This window comes from Poecile atricapillus, chromosome Z, assembly GCF_030490865.1.
Source record: "Poecile atricapillus isolate bPoeAtr1 chromosome Z, bPoeAtr1.hap1, whole genome shotgun sequence".
Classification (NCBI taxonomy): Eukaryota; Metazoa; Chordata; class Aves; order Passeriformes; family Paridae; genus Poecile; species Poecile atricapillus.
This window is the reverse complement of record NC_081289.1, coordinates 86,846,609-86,866,732: the sequence shown is the minus strand read 5'-3', so window position 1 is coordinate 86,866,732 and position 20,124 is coordinate 86,846,609. Positions and strand designations below refer to the sequence as shown.

General features: G+C 41.8%; 1 protein-coding gene across 2 annotated transcripts in view; it reads right to left on the bottom strand.

Moving 5' to 3' along the window:
- COMMD10 (COMM domain containing 10) overlaps positions 1-8,357 on the bottom strand; it is a 107,627-nt gene extending 99,270 nt beyond the window's left edge. For both annotated transcript variants that reach the window (XM_058827650.1, XM_058827651.1), the window contains exons 1-4: positions 8,226-8,357; positions 8,002-8,092; positions 5,025-5,135; positions 3,101-3,256 (exon numbers count right to left, since the gene is read on the bottom strand). In XM_058827650.1, the coding sequence (XP_058683633.1) occupies positions 3,101-3,256; positions 5,025-5,135; positions 8,002-8,092; positions 8,226-8,257 (390 nt within the window). In that variant the 5' untranslated portion in view covers positions 8,258-8,357. The remainder of the gene's footprint in view (positions 1-3,100; positions 3,257-5,024; positions 5,136-8,001; positions 8,093-8,225) is intronic.
- Between the last annotated feature and the right edge of the window lie 11,767 nt (positions 8,358-20,124).

Here is a 20,124-nt window from a genome sequence, read left to right as displayed (position 1 = left end):
AGTCCATCCTGGGCTGCTCTAGGAGGAGTAATGTCCACAAGCTGAGGAAAATTATCCTTCTGCTGTACTCAGCACTGGTGAGGCCTCACCTGGAGTAGCACAATCAGTGCTGGGCACAGTGTAACAGTCATATAGGTACTGGAAAGAGTACAGCAAAGGCCATCAAGATGATGAAGGGATAGGAGCACCTCACATATGAGTAGAAGCCACAAGAGAGCTTTTTAACTCCTTATGTGAAGGAAAACTATAAAGACTGAGCCAGGCTCTTTACAGTGATCCCCAGTAACAGAACAAGTGGCAATGGGCGCAAATTAAAACATGGGAGGCTCTGTCTGAACACAAGAAAACATTTAGGCACTTCAAGGGTGGCCAAGAACTGACAAAGGGTGACCAGGAAGTTTGTGGAATATACAGCCTCACAGATGCTCAGGTGCTGTCTAGACACGGTCCTGAGCAACTGGGTTTAGATGTCCCTACTTGAGCAAAGGGGGTAGATCAGATACAATCCAGAGGTTCCTCCCAGCTTCAACTATTCTGTGATTATTTTGCTAGCACTTGTGATAATATAAATGTCACTCTATTTCTGTACAGAATACTGCTTCTGGAAGAGAAGTGGACCATGTAAATTGAGAATACATATATGGTCACATAAACAAATACTGAAATAGAGGGCATATTTATAGGATCAATTGTTTAATAGGTTACACCCATATTCACATGTTGAAGAGCGTATTAATAATTCATTACACATCTCTTTCTACAAAGAAGTTAATGTAATCTCAAAATCAATACAAGTATCTAAATTGTATATCTAATCTAAAAAGCAATCACCCATCTGCAAGTATTTTTCAGAATTATAACTTTTTTTAACTTCAACTGAAGAGATGATGATGAATATTTGCAAAAAATCAGCTAGTACAGCAATGTACCACAAGTAAGAGAGTATTTCAGCCACTATTTTTCAAGGTACAGACAGGTCATACAGAAAATACATGTAGATATGCAACTACGTACCATACTGAAGGAAACAATGCAGTCACCTACACTTGCAAGATATTACAGAGATATTCAGAAGATTATAAGGAAATGGCAAGTTGTTCTTACATTACAACGCAATTTTAAAAATATTTTACTTCTTGCTAGCAGAATAAATTCTTTATTCAGCAATCAGTTTTGTGAACTTAATCTTTAAGGAAAACTCTCATAAACTTCAAGTCTACAGGAGTAATACTTCAGAGACTTTCAAAACAAACTGAGAAAGCAAATTCAAGTTCCAACTCAAATTACACTCAAACTGATATTTCACCTGTTATCTGGGCTAAAAGGCAGGAGGGAAAATTATGGTTTAAGCATATGTAGGGGGACACACCTGTGTTTAAACCTGCTTTCACACTAAAAAACAAGAAAATAGCACTACAATATTTTTGCAGTTGTTTTCCTGCAAACTCAATTAAAAATGACAATTTAAAACTTCTTTCTATGGGATGCAATATGTAGGAAAACTTCATAGCATTAGCAGATGACGGTGATTTTGGAAAGAACCTCCAAAACCTTAAAATACACCAGAAACATTGTATGTTGCAAGGCTTGCAAAGCTCAAGACAAGTAAGAGAGCAATTTCATTCCCAAACCAGGTCACAGAATGACCAGAGGTATGTAAGGTACAAGCTGGAAATGAAAGAGGATGAAAGGTGTTTTTATTAGTTTATCATATGCTAAGGAGCCAGCAGTAAAACATGTATTAATGAATAGTCTGCCTGAAGAAAATTTTTAAAGACATCTGCTTTGTAAGCTGTCTTCAGAGCTGCCTTGCATCCTGCACATATCCTCTATATGTTGAAAAGTTTACCTTACAATCTTTCATTATTTCACTTCGCTTTCAAATTACTTACCTTCTTCAATGGACAGTCATACCTGCCTCTATACTTACTTAAACTTTGGGACTTAAACACTTGGCCTTGGTAACATTGTTAAAAAAAACAAACCAGAAACCCAAAATATCTTGCTGATTCTGTTTTTGGTTTGGTTTGGGTTTTCTACTTTATACTATCAGGTCACTTACTCTGTTAGATTAATGAGTTATTAGAATTTTGCATATCAGAATTCTGTAAGTTTTGTGTCTAAAATTAACCAGTTTTACAAAGGATCAAGTTTAAATATGTTGAAAAAAATCAACTGTGATACAATTCAGAGTCTTTAATCTGTTCCACAGGTACACCTCACCTTCTCAAGATGTGAATTTTACACCAAAGTGAAATTCTAGATTTATTTAGGAGCAAAGAGGCTGGTACATATTACGTTGTTCTAGTTCTCTCTGTGCATCATGTAAACTTAATATATACAATTTATTTTCTATGTTTATCACACTCACCAAATCATTAATTAACAAATTGAATCTTATTCCCACAAAAGCTGAAGCAATGCGAAAAACAAAGTAACAATAATTGAGTTGAGTTTCATAATTCCTTCTAAAAATCTTATCCTGGCTGACACTGGTGTCTTCTATACACAACTCCTTATGCATTTGAAGGGATATTATGAATCAACAAAATTAAGTTATTATACCTTGTCATAGATACAGACATCATTGTAAAGATACAATGAGACTTCCAAAGCATGTTGCAAGTCTTAAGTAGAAACAGGAACATAGGAAGCAAAATTACATAGAAAAAAAATTATCATAGAAAAACACCATAATATTGTAATAAGTATCTCATAAAATTCACTACACAACCAGCTTACAAAAATTAAAGATGGCAAGAGCTCAGACAGAAGAAGAATGACCAGGCTGATGAGCTCAATCACCACAAATGCTCATGAACACACTGTCCCTGGCCATGTTGTAAAGCCTGTTCACAAACAGTTTGAAGGTTGCTAATAGTGCATATATATATAGCCAGGTTCCAGCAGTTACAGCAGATCAACTAACATGTAACATCTCTATAAGACAACAGAAATCTACTGTCATGATCAAATTTATCTAGTACCTGTAAGTGACCAAGTATTTTGTCATGAACTTTGCACCTTAGTTTAAACTCCTTGCTTTAAACCAAACTAATACAACTTTACTTTCTCTCAGAAGAAAAACCACACACATTACCTTCTGCGGGGTCAAAACCCTCTGCCTGAACTTTTCAATGGTATCTTGTCCTGCAGCCACCCATGCACTAGCAAATGCTTCAGCTTTGTCTGGATCCAGGTGAATGCTTTGTAGCTGCTGCTGCAATGAAGCAGGCTTCAAATTGTGGTAGACTGCCTGTCAAAGGGAAAATAACTGCTGTTGCTAAGTGCTGTTCTACAAGTCATACCAGAAATGTTCTAGCACAAATGGCCATTGCACTCACCCAAGATTTTTACTAGCAATTCCACTAGAGGAACTATATGCAACCTGTTTGTCTTAACTCTCTTACTTGGTAGATGAAAAACTGTAACTATCTCAAAATGCAGCGTTACAAATCACTCAAGATAGACAAACTACAGGAAAAAAAGACACAAGCCCAGTCTGAGGATATGTGCATAATGGCAAAGCAGCTATCAATAAAAAAAGATGGGCTTTAAAGTCAATTGTGACCATCAAGAAAACTTTTCCAAATTCACACTATTCAAGCAAATCTAAACTACAAGTTAATATCCTGAAAATCCAAGAACAGTTTGCCTAAACTGACATATTACCTCCCTATTAGCATCAATTTTTTTGTGAAAGACACTCCATACGACTCTTTACTTTCAAAACAGGATTGTATCACCACCAGGTCAGATGAAAAAAAGAAACAACATATGCAGCAAAGACTCTATAGCAGTCTTTTTATCTATAATGCCTCCATAGACCAAAGGGCTGTTAAAACAGTTATTATCTGACAGAACAAGCAGCTGCACCAAGAAGCACAGCTATCAGCAGGAAAACAAAGAGCTCTCATACAACATGTAGTCCATCTGGGACTCTTTTTTTTGGCAGATATTAATATTCTTCCCCTCCCCCCCCCCCTTTTTTTTAAATGCAAAAGAAGCAAGAAGAGAATTACCTGCTTTTCCTGTTCATCTTCAATAATTACAATATAAATCAAGCAGTCTGAGGAAATCAGGACAAGGCCCTAAGCACATAATTCTGCTGCTTTTCTGAGATTAAAATTAAAAATTCCAGTCTGGAGGTGACCTCAGGTTTCATTTTGATTTTTTAGTGGATGGGAGCCATGAGGAGGACTGTTTGTTTTATTCCTAATGCAGTGGAATGTGTTAATTAAGTGAATTGATCATAAACTGACATGTGTAAGAAAGGACCAGACTTGAATCCACCAAAAGACCATCACTATTCATGCCCTCTGCACAAGACCCCAATCCACCAAAAGACCATCACTATTCATGTCCTCTGCACAAGACCCCAACTTCTATATTTGCATGAAATAGATGGATAACATCACCAGTTTAACAATTTTTAAAACAGTTACCATATTTACTGGGTAACGCAACATCTTCCCAGCTTTAGTAGAGGTAGAGAACAGAATGAGAAAATCTTCTCTGTATACAAGGTGGCTGCACCATGCTCCACCATGCACTCATCCACTCCTCCAAATATTTGAGCTACATTAGTTGTGCCTGTTCACCTCAGTACAGACTGCTTCCGTGCATGAGAAATTTCCAAAAGTGACTCTTTAAGTAACTTAAGCTGTGCTCAGTAATGTCATCTACGATTTTCCTCACAAGAACTTAAATACACGGCTGGCTCGATACAATGAAGAGATAATACTGTATCTCATAATTTTCAAGAGATCCCTTGAAGTCATGCAGACCTCACTTCTACTATTAATATTTACATCAGCTGAAAAACCACAGCTCAAAGGCATCTAGTCCCATCCAAATCAGAAAGGCATGAAACAAAAAGCAGTTAAATCATAACCCCAAAATATATAAAGTATACTACAGCTATACTTTAACTAATTCCTTTTTAACTTCACTGTCCCATTTTTGAAATCTATAGCTGGATAAAAAAATACATTTATCAATGCCTAATGGTGAAAACAAAATACCTGTTCCAAAATGAATGATATAGTTTCAAGAACCAGATGAAGATCCTGTTTTTCCAATGAAAAAGCTATTTGAAGTTTTTCTTCCTCCTCTTCACTGAAGGTACTTTCAGCCTGAAGCACAAAAATGGTTAGTCCAGACATTTCATTTAATGACCAAGAACATATCTATCAAAAAAAACAACTTTCTCCTCATCTTTGTAAACACAGTGGCTGTCCAGACACTGTCCAGTTGTTTCTAAATAGGAATTACAAAGCAAATGCAACTTCTCTCACTGAAAATCAAAATTAAAAGCCAACACAGTACCACAGGATTACCTGACATACATCAGAAGAAAAAGCTTTCTCTTTGTACCTCATAGACACTACAGAAATATTCTTCTTTCAATTAGTAGATAATTTCCAACAACCTTTTATAAATAAAAAAAGGCAAGTAAAAAATGCACTACTTAAATCACACACCAGAAACCAGAAGGCAAAACTGTAGTTAATTACCTATACTTTTTCCATTCTGGATACCCTTCTAAAAATCATCCATATGGTTGCAAAGGAAATAAAGGCCTAATGTATACTTATTTTGAAAGTCAAATTTGAATCTATAGCCTACTGTGTTACTGAAGACAACTGAGAATGTGTTGCACTTTTAAAATACAGCAGTTGTACTTATTGCAATACAGCAAATTAAATAGTAATTTAAAATGCAGATATTGCCTTCTTTTAAAAAACAGTTAGTAACAAACACCACACTGAGATCACTTAGTAATCCAAAACTGCAAAGATAGACAAGCAAAACAATCTAGCTGTCCAAATAAAAAAAAGAAGGCAATTACACAAAATCTTCGATGATCACAACATTTATAACAAGTGTATCAAAATGGAAACATTATTTGAATCATTAGTTGTTAAAAGGGAACACAGAGCTCCCAGTGTCTTCTTAAGGCAATTAATTTCATTTCAAGCTTCCGGCAATTTAACTAGTTACTTAGGTACTTTAGAAAGTAAAACTAATCATGAGATTGAGTGGGCTGAATGACAATAACCACTTCAGCTCATGTAAATGCCAATTAAAACTGTGAAGAGCTACTAAAATGCTACAGAGTAGTAAAAAAGAACAAACAGAACAAATAAAAAGTTGGTGATACATTCCAGTTACCAAACAGTTAATATCCACGCAAAACAACCGAAAAAACTCTTTGCGGTAACAGTACCATCCAAGCTAGTGATGTCAATAGAAAAAAAACAACCAACAAACCAGCAGTTTAGTCAAATGAATCCTTACAGTCTCACACTTATAATCTTTACATTTTTGCATTTTTTCCATGCCGCTCTTGTAATATTTTACCATTTAGTCTATATGTATATGCATCTAGAAGACAAATTCCATGGGTTTTTTTGTACTTTTTCTAAACACAAAACAATGGAATAAACAAAATCTGACACTGTAAAACAATGAAACTAACAAAATAATTTCTGGCATAAAATTCATTTAACAGTTTTCTGTGCAATATTTATTACAAAGTTTAAAGTTAGCCTGCTTTTGACATTTGAGCTCTATGAAATGAAACTGACTACTGATTTCCTTTTTTTTTCTGCAATCAAAAACATCTCCTGCAAAGACAACAGAAATATTCACTAAAAGCTCTGGATTTAATTTTTATCCTCAATTCCACAGGTGTCTTTAGTTGATGAACATGCACAAATGCAGAAAAATAAACAAAACACCCATTTAGTGTTTCCTTTGTGTTGTAAAATGCAGAACATATAACATTTCCATAAGAAAGGATGTTCTCTGATGTTTCATCTTTGTATATTTTCAAGCCTAATCAACAAGAAAGGTGATTTAATCCACAAAACAGAGAGCAGCTAATAAGGTCGAAGTGATGTGCAGGTTCTAGAAAGAATCAGGTTGTTGGAAGAATTGCCTTGTTAAAGTTTAGGGCTTTAGTTAAAGTTAGTTAGTTAGTTAGTTAGTTAGTTAGTTAGTTAGTTAGTTAGTTAGTTAGTTAGTTAGTTAGTTAGTTAAACACTGACCTTGTTAAAGTTGAGGTCAGTGACCTCAGACCTAGGGGTAGGTTGACAAAACTTGGGAATAAGGATGTACCACTGATAGTGAACACAAAGAATGCAGAATTTATGGGCCTCAAGGACATTTGGCAAAACTCCCAAGGTAAGGGAGAAACTGGTAAAGCCAACTCAGCAACTGTACCGAAATTAGCTCCGACTGGGTAAAAGGTAATTCCTGCAGGGAATCTGCAACCACCAATTCACACACCACCAACCCAAAAGAAAAGAAAGACCGAGCATGAAGACTAATGAGCACGGGAAGCAACAGACTCATTAACCAGCAGAACACTGAATGTTAACCAATAAGAACTATGTAACTTGTTGCCAATGAACACTAAAGCCTTTGTTTGCTAAAATGTATAAATGGTAAAAAGTTTTGATGGCTGTGGCGCTTGACTTGGGGAATACCACTGAAAATGGGGCCTGCACAATTCTGAAATAAATAATGTCTCGTTCGAGTGTGTAAGCACTGGCTTTTTACAAACCGGATAGGAAATCCGGCTTCTGTGGACAACACTCGTGAGGGCAGAAGAGTTTGTACAAAAGGCCACGCCACTCGCGTGTCCTCTGACAGCGCCCGCGGAGGCACCAGCACCTGGAGGCAGCGGGCTACAACCAGCATCACTCGTTCTCATGTCATTCGCCTTCCTACGCCGGGGGCTACCGGCTTTTATTTCATGTCCCTGACGGAGTTCTGAAGAACTAGTGATGAATGACAATAAGATCTAAAATCCTTAAGAAGGAGCGGAGGAGGGGTGGGGGAGAGGGAGAAGGGGTGTTTAGGCTCCGCAGCCGCGCTGCCCAAGCTCCGGACGGGCCCGGCCCCACACCCTCCCGGCACCGCAGAGCCCCCCGCTCCCGCCCCACCCAGCCCAGCGTGACACGATCCCCAGACGGCTCCCCGCGTCCCGCCAACCTTCAGGTGCAGCTTCTGGAGAAGGCGGGAGAGGAGCCGCGGAAACCGGCCTGGGTCGACGGCGTTGAGCAGCGACACGGCCCTGCGGATGCTGGGAGGAAGGAGGGAGGGGGGTCAGAGGGGCGCTGGCCCCGCTGCGCCCCGGCACCGTGGCGGGACCTACTCTGCTCCGCACCGGCCCGCACGGCCCGGTCCGGCGGGGCAGCGCGGCCCGCTCCCGGTACCTGTCGCTCTCCGGCACGACGGGCGCCGCCATGGCTGTGGCGCGGGCCCGCCCCCGACGGCGGCCTGGCGGGGCCAAGCGCTGCCGCGCCGGTCGCAGCGAGGGCAGAGCAAACCCACAAAATCAGGGAATGAGCTCTGTGGGGAAAGCTGGGATCGTCGTGTTCCAGCCCATCATCGGGCACTATCATGACTACCATAGTCACTTAGACCGTGGCACTGGAGTGTCACGTCCAGTCTTTCCTTAAACACCTCCAGGGACGGTGACTTTACCACCCCCCGGGTAGTCCGTTCTAATGTTTAATCACACTTTCTGTGGAGAAATTCCTCCTTAGATCCAGCCTTAACCTCGCCGGGCGTAGCTTGAGGCCGTATCCTCTCACCCCGTCGCTGGTAGCCCGGGGGAAGGTGCCGACGCTCACCTGCGGGGAGGGAGCGGGGCGGCCTGAGGGCGCTCCCCGCGGGGCTGCGCGGCGGCGGCGGCGGCGGCGGCTGAAGCCTCGGCGGGGACGGGTCCGAGCCGCCCTGATGCCCACAGCCGGCAGCGGGGACGGGTGTTCATCCTTGAGTCACATCCCTGAGCCCTCGGGGTAGTGGTAGTCCTCAGCCCCTCAAGCTCCATAGGGACATTTGTTCCCATATGGGGCTGCAAAGTCAGCCCTAAAACACCTGTCATTACAACTCTTACTTGTAGGCCGTGAGCTTGTAAAAGCAATCTTACGCCATCCTTACGGCAACAACGAATTGTTCTGGAGGCTGTGGAAACTACAGTGACAGGCTACATTCCCGCCTTCCCCAAACAGCCTGTGCCCAGGCAATTGATCCCAAAGTCCCATCCTGTCCCATGCCATTGAACTCTCCTTCATAAGACACACAGCACATCATGCCTTGTTTCAGGCCAAGTACAAGGATCCCAATCTACATGAACAAAACCATTCACTTTCAAGAACTGAATTGTGCGCTTCTACTCCACTTGAATGGATGTAATGTCTGTGAGACTTCTATTTTCCATAACATTTGGCTGAAATTGAAAAACATGATCAAAGACAATGGAATGAGCTAGCAGAGGAACAGGCAGCATGTTGAGATGAAAAACGAGGGATGGGACCACCATGCTTTAAAATGATTTATTGCTCAAGTAGCCAAATAAGGTATCAGTCTCGAAGCGTGAGATTTAGAAGCAACAAGTCAGCCATAGCTCGAGGAAGTCACGAGTTTCTTCTTTGCACAGCAATATATAACTTTCTTACCCAACAGGCAGTTGACATGAAGCTTGTTTTCACTTATTAACCTATCACCTTTGCTTAATTTTGCTGCACTGCGTCTCTCTCTCAGCCACTAAGCTGACAGGTCACATACACACCTCTGTTAGAGTTTCTAGATCTCTAACCTACTCTATGAGTTACACTATTACAGTTCAAACTTCAAACTATTTTACCTAATATAATTTCTTCCCTACTCTAGGCATATTCTTACTTATAACTATTGGAACACAAGTTTCTAATTTCTCTACCCAATATCTGTGTACCTTCATCACTACATCAATCCAAGTTCTTTCTAAGGCTGCAGGTTGAACCCTTCAGCATCTGTAGAAGTTTCTATTTTTCGGTTTCCAACAGCAGCATAACTGTGTAAGCCTTGTTTTCCTAGGAAGCCAACTACAACTATTAAAAGTCTTTTGAAGACTTCTGAATGTGGCTGCAAAGGTTTCAAAGATGTGTCACGAAGGTAATAATTGGTAATAAATTATGGTAAGCTCAAGAGACAGGTTGGAAAAGGTTGGAAATTTTTGAGGGTACTGTGATGAAATGTTTTATAGACATATATGCTGAAATCTCCATTAACTGAAGGGTATTTAGTCAGTGGGATCAACTTCAATATGGTCAGAATTGCAGCCAGAAGATATGAAAAGATAATTAATGTCTGATTAAATAGACTTGGCCTTAAGGAGGAACTTTAGCAGAAAAAAAGAAGTGAGAAACGTGGCCATATTCCAACGGTATGAATTGAAAGTAGAGAATTCCTGCCTGAGGCTTTAAAACATTTGTGCTGTACTCTGTCCTGGGTAACCCAAAATGTTATTGTATTCCATTTCTATCTGTGTCCAAAATTGTTACTGACACTTTAAGGCCCAGCACCACAGCCAGAAGATGAATTGCGGTGCAAGGGGTGGTGCCAATCCTTTTAAAATGTTGGAGTGCCCAAGCGAAGTGCTTTTTGCCCTGGTGGCGTTTGCTCAAGGCAGATGCTGTTTTAGATGGATTTTTCTGGGCTCACGACAGTAGCAACCCAAGAAGCTGCATTTTACAATGAGCCTGTTTCAGAAATGAATTTTGCGACACCTGTCGAATGTGCAAAGCTTGAGCCTCAGGGTCAGGTCACCGCATGTCAGTGCAGAGAGACTGTTTCTTCCCTCCTGCTCCCTCCCAACACGGCCATGGCTCAGGAATAGCAGCACCAATGCCAGTGGAGTCCGGTGGATGACAGGAGACAGAGAGACAACAGCACCAACACCCAGCGAACCAGAGCCTGACACCGCGGGGCCAGAGTTGCACGCCAGCAATCCTCGCGAGTTCCGTCTGCCATCAGAACTGCTTCGCAAGCTCCTACCTTCCCAGGAAGGGTTTGTCACCAGTTTCCCTTTGTCTTTCAAACCACATTGCTTGCTGGGGGGGGAGGGGGGGGGGGAGGGGGGGGGGGGGGACCGCCATCCTGAAGGGGTGGGCACTCCACCATTTTAAGTTTCTCTTTTTTCCTGGAGGGCCAGTGAGACGTAGAAATTTTGTACCAAGTGGTTATCTATTGTTAATTTTTTCATGTTGCTGTCTCACATGTTTGTAAACCGTTATTTTTTTCACTTAGATCTACTCATACTCATTTCTCCTTATGGCAGAAAGGGGCTGGTTTAAACCATAAGGGGAGGTAATCTATTTCAGAGTGTCCACTTTTTAAATTGTTTTAAACCAATACAAACTTCTACTATGTGAAAAATGAGGTTCACTCTCCTAATAAATTTTAAAAGGTTTAATATAAACAAAAAGGCAGTAGGAAACAAAGATAATAAAGCAAAGGGTTAAAAGGGCCAGGTGATTGGCTCTCTGCCAAGGGCACGCCTGGTGCCTGTGGAACACTCCTTTTATGCCATTCTGCTGTAGGGGTTTAACGCATATTCAAACTTTTCCAAGAAGTATTTTGCATGGCCACTCCTTGGGTCCACCTTTTTAGAGCATGCGCTCTTAGAGTTTGATTTCCTTTTATCATCTTTCTATTTGGGCTGGGGTTCTTTCTTCTACAGGCGGTCAATGTTGATTGAGCAGCCTGGCCCCCATCACCTGGTCACTGGAGGTTATCTTGCTTTGCAAAGACAGGACATAGCCCTAACATCCAAAAGTCTTCTTGACCTACACCTAAAAACTTTTTAGCTACTAGCAGGAGAAAAAAAGTAAAACACATAGCAAGAGCTATTCTAACATATAACATATAATATTCATCTTAATACTTGCAAAAAGCCAATATCACAATATGTATTTATAACAACCAGAAGCTGGACCCACAGTCACTGTTATGAACGGCCATTACATTTTTCAAGCTATTGTTCTGGGATGAAATACAATTATATTTAACTATTTCATCTGGTTTTCTGTGTTCTTATAAAACATGAAAGAAACAATATTCTTGCAAGAAATTTACTTGGCTGGAAAAGAAAAATAGGCATTTTGCTCCACATTAGAAAAAAACCAAAAAAACAACATATCTTTTTGTTCTAGGAAATCTCCCCCGAGAGCAGAATTGTATAAAGTATGTTCAGGCAAAATGAGCAAGGGCAACTGGAAGTCTAGATAATTCCTTACTTATTTCGTAAAGTTCCAGTTGATACAGGTATTAGATGTGCTCCTCAGGATTGCTGCCAATTGTCTGGTTTTGCAATCTGGACCTATTTTAAAGTGTTTTCTTTCACACTTTGCTGCATCAAATGAATATTTAAAATGAATCATCAGGAGAATGAACATTAAGAACTCAGCTAGGCAACCTGCTCCAGGCTGGACTTGATTCACATAGGAGGTTGACTTGTGGGCCCTGGAGGCTTTTTCTGCCCTATATGACTTTGTATGCAGACCCTCACTGAAGAAACACAGGAAAGAGAACAACGATAAACAATAAATAAAACAATAAATAAAACAAAAAATAATGAAGCTAACCTGACAAGGTGCTGTCAAGTGCACTGTTACACAATTTTTTTTATCATAATACCTCTTCTGTTACTAAAAAAGAACTCTGAAAACTTGTGACTTCTTAAACATCCATTCATCTGTAATTGGTTTGCACTTGCACTCATGTCATGGATGAGTGTTTTAAGATTGTTTAAAGATTCACTAGCAAAAGTATCAGTAAAAACAGGTTTCATATAAAAGCTTTTATAGGTCCTCTCCGTTGCAGTCAACAACCTCAGGATCTCGTCCAGGAAAGCAGCAGGATTCTGGGGACCAGCGTGAAACACCAACGAGACGGTCTCCCGTTCATGAAACCATTTATTCAGCATGAGAACAAACTCAGGTCCAGACCAGAGAGCTCTGAACAGAGGCACAGCAGGGGTTTTTGAGGGTCAGAACCGAGGGTTTACACCTTTGAGGGTGGAGTTCAGGGTCAGGGACCAGTAGAAACACACCAAGGGAGAACCCCCAGGGACACAAACCGAATCAGAACTCCTGGGCCGCCCTTCACAAGGGGTTTGGGGTGGGACAATGTAACTCTTTGTCTCCCTGAGGCCGCTGCCACGCCTCTCTACTACTTACTAGATGACCAAGGCACACTGAGGATAGAAAGGGAAAGAATAAAAAGGAATACAGCCCAAAGGCCCAACAGCACTTAGTAGCATTTAAAACAGAAATTCAACTTAACAGCATTTAACATAACTTACAACTTAAGTTGAACAGTTTAAGCAGGTAAAAAATCTAGGAGAGCAGTATTTCTCCCATGTTTGGTATAGCGTACACTCACAGACATAAAGAGTCAGTGCTTTCTAGCAGGTCAGCTCCCAGCCTGTGCTGGTACTTTGGGTTGTTCCTCACCAGGTGCAACACTCTACACATGCCTTTAGAGAACCTATACAGCTTCTCTCTGCCCAGCTCTCCAGCCTGTCAAAATCCCACTGAATGTCAGCACAGCCTTCAGGCAGATCAGCCACTCCCCCCAGTTTTGTATCATCAGCAAACTTGCTGCAGGTGCATTCGATCCCTTCATCCAGGTCATTGACAAACAAGCTGAGTACAACTGGACCCAGTACAGATCCCTGGGGAAGAGCACTTGTAGTATGTTTATTCAGTTCTGTTAAAATTGTTAGTATTTCATCTGTTTGGTATGTTCCTGGTTCTCCCCATTTACTGCTTTGGTTGGTTCCATTTGTCTGTTATGTAAACCCCTCCCAGTTTTCTTGAATGTTCCCCGTCAATCACCTTTACCCTGCCCCATCTCCCCATCCATCCTCGTAAACCCCACCTCTCCTTCCAGCTCCTTCCATGTATATCATCCCTTCCTCAACACGTTATTGGTTGATATGTTATGTTCCCACCTTCTTTATATCCCCATTGGTCCCTGATATAGTAACCTCCTCCCCTTACCCCTCCCTCTGTGAGCTCCCATTGGACCCTGGACTGTGCCCGCCCCTGAGATAAAACCCAGTGCTCAGAGGTGCTCGGGGCTCTCTTTGGTTCTGAATGCTCCCAGCCCAGAGCCTTGTGCTCATCCCCTCTCCTGAATAAACCTGTTCCTGGGAAGTACAGCTGAGTGAGTCTCCTCCTTCCTTTTGCCATCACCCACGACGCCTGATTTGGCAGAGCCCGGCAGGATTTGATGCTCTGAAGGTTCTGCAGTGGGATCGCCTTTCCCCTGCAGTTCCCCACTCCTGGCGGCTGCCCATGCCGGAGTGGCACCGTAGAGCTAGCCCGGAGCTCCAGTGTGGCCAAGAGCAGCGTCAGCCACTGACTGCAGGCCTCCACCTGGATTCTACTCTGCTGATTCTGATCGTCTGAGCTCTGCCACTCAGCCAGGTTTTGATCCATCTCCCTGTCTGTTTATTTAACCCACATTTCCTGAGTTTACCTACAAGGGTGATGTGGGAGACAATGTCAAAAGCCTTGCTGAAGCTGAGGTAGACAACATTCACTGCTCTGCCTTCATTACCCCATCCTGCCATGCCAATTCAAAAGTGCTGTAGCAGCTGTAATGCATTAGGTGCAAATATGTATTTAAGGATATTTGAATATTTATTCAGAAAGTATTGGTCTATATTTTTTTAGTCCATCTGTTGTTTTTTGCCCTAATGTGAGTCAAATCTGTATTTACCATAGTATGGGTGAATATAGATGTGATAGATTTGTATTTAAGAAAACAAAGAAAAACACCTAAAGAAGTTAAAACTGCTGGAGGCTGGTGGGAGATTTTCTCCCAGCCAACAGCTGGCCATTTCTAAGAATTGACAGCAATTTTAACCATTGAAAAGTGAGATCAACCTGTGAACACCACCTTAAGACCTAAGCCTGGGAATTTCTTTGTCTCTTTGTTCCCTGGCTGTGAAAGGTAACTGAGCTTTAGCTGTCTTCCCATCCCCTGCCCAGGCCATGCTGCCTGGGCAGGGGCTGGGCTGAGCCTGCTGCGGCTCCCGGCCGGGACATGGGGCCTGCGGGGCTTGCCCCGGGCTCTGGCCGGGCCAGGCCGGTCCCTGGCTCGGCTGCAGTTTTTCCTGTGACTGAATTCACCAGAGACTGCTGAGTAAAGAAAGAAAAAAGCTCTTGACCTGCGGCAGGCTGAGACAGTGACCACACTCTCCAGAGCAGCCATGAAGAATCTTCCATCGCAGACAACTCCAGCTGCTGCTCCGGCAGAGATCACAGAACCATCTACAAAGCCTGGGCAAGATTTTAACCCTTTCATTACTCAAATGAGACTTGCAGATTAATCAGATTAATCATTTTTTTCCAGAGAGAGAGAGAGTAAACAACATGTAAAGAGACTTTATAAACTGTCAGAGACAGTAAAGAAAGGAATTAAGCTTCAGAAGAGGTAGAGAATAAGGAGATGCTTTAATAAGCTGAAATATTTTTCTGTTAAAACTACAGAGATGGACAATAGTGTTCTGAAAAAACTCCTTTAATTCATAACAGAGTATATTGGGAGGAATAGAGTAGTTCAAAGTGTTTTGAACAAAAAGTAAAGTGATTGTGATACAGTGAGGTGCTGAAACAGAGAGGGAGAAGTAATAGTTGAAGATTTGTAGCTTTATAGAGGCAAAGAGAAAACTTCTGTTTCCAGGGAGGCTCACAGAGACAAATAAAAAGAACTTTTGCCTTTGAATAACTCATCCTTAAAAATTACATTCCTAGACTCATTGACCCATACACACCTCAGAGTGATGTGAAATGGGAGGAGTGAACTGATGACAGATTTCTGGGCAGCTGGCATCAGAGAAATAGAAAGCTATAACAGAAATAGTTTTCTTGTGAGAAACTCCATAGATTAGCAGAAGAAGGCTTCTGTTTCTCTACAAAGACTTATGGAAAGACTACAGCAAGAACTGGGACTGTTGTAAACACCGAAGTTTTTTTGTCTCTATGTGATCATGTGAACAAGAGAATGGTTAGGTAGTGGGGGGAAAAGGGTTTTCTGGAGGTTTAATTCTGGTGTTCTTATTCTTGTAGTTCTGTTAATAAACTTTCTTTATTCCTTTTAAGTTTTAAGCCTGTTTTGCTCTTGTTCTAATCCATATCTCACAGCAAGAAATAAGTAAGTTTTCTAGTGATTTTTTTTTAGTTGCTGCTTTAAAACCACAACAATAGACAAAGTTCAAATGTGGTCCTATAGGAGGTATTTAAAAGGATAATTAAAACTGTCTGAAAAAGAATTCAAAAATTATTTATTTTTTAAAAAAATGTTTTAATGATGCAGTGGGATTGATTGGCACTTTGCCATATGCAGAAGTTCATTTTATGCCAGGAGGAAGAGTTTAGTGGTCTTGTAACTGAAATATGTAGACTTTCTAGAACAGATCTGACTTTTCCAAGGACTGATTGCTCTTCGTAGTTTTTAAACCACTGAAGGAAAGCTGAATACCTTGTGGTTTACTTAAGTTATCTAATGTTAAGTCCCCATTTTGACAGGAATCCCATAACCATTTTTATATAAAAATGTGGCTCATGTTCACCTGCTGATTACCAGCACCCCCAGGTCCTTTTCCTCTCTGCAGCTCTCCAGCCACTCTTCTCCAACTCCTGCATGAGGTTGTTGTGGCCCAAGGACCCAGCACCTCACCTTGTTGAATCTCACCCAATTGGCCTTGGCCCATCAATCCATCCTGTGCAGACCCCTCTGCAGAGCCTTCCTACCTTCCGGCAAATCAGTGCTCCCACCCAACTCAGTGTCATCTCAGAGCTGACTGAGGAGGCACACAAACTTGTTATTTAACAGGACTGGCCCCAACACTGAGCCATGGGAAAAACCACTGCTGCCCAGCCTCCAGCTAGATGTAATTCCATTCACCTTCACTCTCTGCACCTGGCCATCCAGACAGATTCTAACCCAGGGCCAGTGCCCCTGTCCAAGCCGTGAGCAGTCAGTTTCTCCAGGAGAGTGCTGTGGGGAACAGTGTCAAAGGCTTTACTGAAGTATAGGTACACATATCCATAGTCTTTTCTGTATCCTTTAGGCAGGGTCATCCTGTCACAAAAGATCAAGTTAGTCAAGCAGGACCTGCCCTTCCTAAACCCAGACTGGCTGTGCCTGATCCCCTGGTTGCCCCCTACATGCCAAGTGAAGGCACATGCTTCATGACCCTCTCTGGCACCGAGGCCAGACTGACAGGCCTAGAATTCCCTGAATCCTCCTTCTAACCTTTCCTGTAGATTGGCAAAATATTTGCTAACCTGCTGTCATCTGGGACCTCATTAGTATTCAGGACTGCTGGTACATGATGATAAGTAGCTTGGTGAACTTTGCTGACAGTTCCCTCAGTAACTTTCAGTGGATCCTAGCCAGCCCCATGAACTTGTGTTTGTCTAAGTGGTGTAGCAGGTCAGTGGTCATGACCCCTTTAATATGCAGGCTTCATTCTGATCCCCATCCCTGTGGATATGATTTTTTGAGTCTGAGAGAGTTTTCAGCCTGTCAGTGGCTGACCTGTTCCCAAGGGAAAGTCTTTTGGGAACATTTCTCTCTCAAGGACTGTTTTTGTAAATAGGTTTTTGGTTCCCAAAACAATATTGTACAGATGTCTTGAGTGTTTTCTCTTGTCTCACCAATGGGTCGAGAGAAGTTCTCTTTACCAATCAGGTTAAACCTGTATTGGAGCGCCTCAAAAAAGGGTCTGAAAAAACATGAAATAAAGCCTTCTCTGGATGATACTTCTGCCTGCTGTAATTGAATCCACGCTCCTATTTTGTGTCCACTAGTGACACATCCCTGTCTTCCAGTTCATGAGGCTGGGTATCCAAACAAAAATCTGTCTTGCTATTAAAGACAGAAGCGAAGATGGCACTAACTAACTCTGCTTTTTCCTCATCCTTTGTCATAATGCATCTCCCACATCCATGAGGTAAGGAGATCCTCCTTAGCTCTCCTTTTTTTTCGTGATCACAGAATCACAGAATATGCTGAGTCATAAGGGATCACAAGGCTCATGAAGTCTAACTTTTAGTCCTGCACAGGACATCCCAAGAGTGATACCATGTGCTTGAGAACATTGTCCAAACATTTTTCCATGTATTTATAAAAACATTTGGTGAATTCATAAAAACATTTATGTTGTCTTTTACAGCAGTAGCCAGATTAATTTCTGCACTTTATCCCTTCTCTCTCTTTTTCTGCATAACCTCACCACATCCTTGTGGTCCTCCTAAATTGCCTTCCCCTTCTTCCAAAGGTGATATATTCTCCTTACCCAGCCAAAGTTCTCTGTTCATCTAGGATGGCCTTCTTCCATATCAGCTTGTCGTTTGGCACCTGAGGACAGGCTGCACCCTGAAGACTTCCTTCTTGAAAGACCTGGTCTCCTTTGCCATTCAGGACTGCTTCCTAAGTGATTTTGACAACCAGGCCCCTTGACAGACCTTCCTAAATCCAAGACGGCAGTTATGCTGATCCCTTTCCTTTTTTCTCTGAGAATTGAAAATTCTATCATTTCATGATCACTGTGCCCAAGATTGCTTCAGACCATTTATATCACCCTCTAGTTCTTTTCTGTTCACAAAGAACTGACTCAACAGGTGCCTCCCCTCGGGTGACTTGCTGTGTCAGAAAATGGTCTTACATATACTCCAGGAACTTCCTGGACTCTTTTTCCCTCTCTGCTATATTGTATCAACAGTAGGCATCTGGAAAGCTGAAGACCCCCTTGAGAAAAAGGGCAAGAGATTGTGACTGCTTATAGAATATCTCATCTGCCTCTCCATCCTGGTTGGTGGTCTACAACAGATTCCTACCAGGATATCTGCCTTGTTGTCCTTCCCTCTGATCCTTGCCCAGAAACACTCAACCCTATTGCTACAATCATTAAGCTTGAGACAACTGAAACTCTTCCTAACATACATGGCTACCTCCCCACCTCTCCTCCCCCACCCATCCCTTCGTGAAAAGTTTGCAGCCATCTATCACAGCACTCCAGTTGTGCAAGTTGTCCCACCATGTTTCACTGATGGTGACAGTGTCACAGCATTCCCACTGCACAATGGCTTCCATCTCCTCCAGCTTGTTGCCCATGCCGCCTGCATGATATAAGCTTAAGGTGTCATCAATTGAGAGGAACAAAAAATCTTTCCAAGGTAGCAAGTCAGAAGGAGATTTTGGTGTAAGACATTCTTGGGATCTGTTCCCAAGTTTCTTGTATTGGGAGATGTTTTTGTCTTGGAGCAGTAGGTCTTTGTCACAGAGAATGGCCTGTGGTAAGGGAGAAAAGTGGTGACATATTCAAAGTTGGGAGAGTCTCCTCAAAAATGAACAAGGAGTAGGCCCAAGGAATGATTCCCTCACCAGCAGCATGCTCCTGGAAATCCACTGCAACCATCTGCAGCCTTCTTGCCTTCAAGATCCAGAGGAACCCTCCCTCCTCAGAAAGGGAGTGGATGCCTATCATTAATGAGAATACCTATTTCATAGGAAGACTGGGTGTAAGTTATTGTATTTAAAATCTGTCATGTCTTACATGACAAGGAAGCTTCTGGAACTAAAGAGATTTTCCTGTCCAGAAGGAAAAATATCCAGTCTGTTCAGCCATATAATTGATGACTGGTGGACATTTAATGTGCCACATGCTATAAAAAAATAGTGCTGACTGAACATGTTGGTTTCAGTTTTTCAGCCTGGGCAGCAAGGAAGAATTGCTGAGAGTTGTTTCCACTCTCCTTTGCTTAATATACAGATGAACGTGAAAAAGAGTGACCTAGTTTCAAAGGACAGTGTTATCTCAAATGCCTCCTGCCTTACCTATATGAGGAATGAGTGCATCAGGATGAAAAGGCTCTTTGGAAAAGCCTACACAAAAGAAGGAGCTGTGTCACACATCTGAGTAAATGAACAAGCAGGGAAATTGGCGAAAAACCCTCATTACAAGTAATGCAGTTCAGCTTCTCAGAGTAAGAAAATTATCTTCCCGTAACAGTTCAGACACCTTCAATTTTAGAAAGTCAGGATTTAGAAAGGATTGACTAGGTGCCTTAGCAAAGCTCACAAGGATAAAGAAGAATGAAATACACACTTTTACTTTACGGGAAATGGTAAAGTTTGCTAGGTAGGCAGCAATAAAGAAGTACAAGTACCACTGCCAGGTACTTCACTAGAGACAATTCATAAAACCAAGATTTACTTCAATAAAACATGAAGGAACAATGTTCAGGCACAAAAACTAACAGAACATAA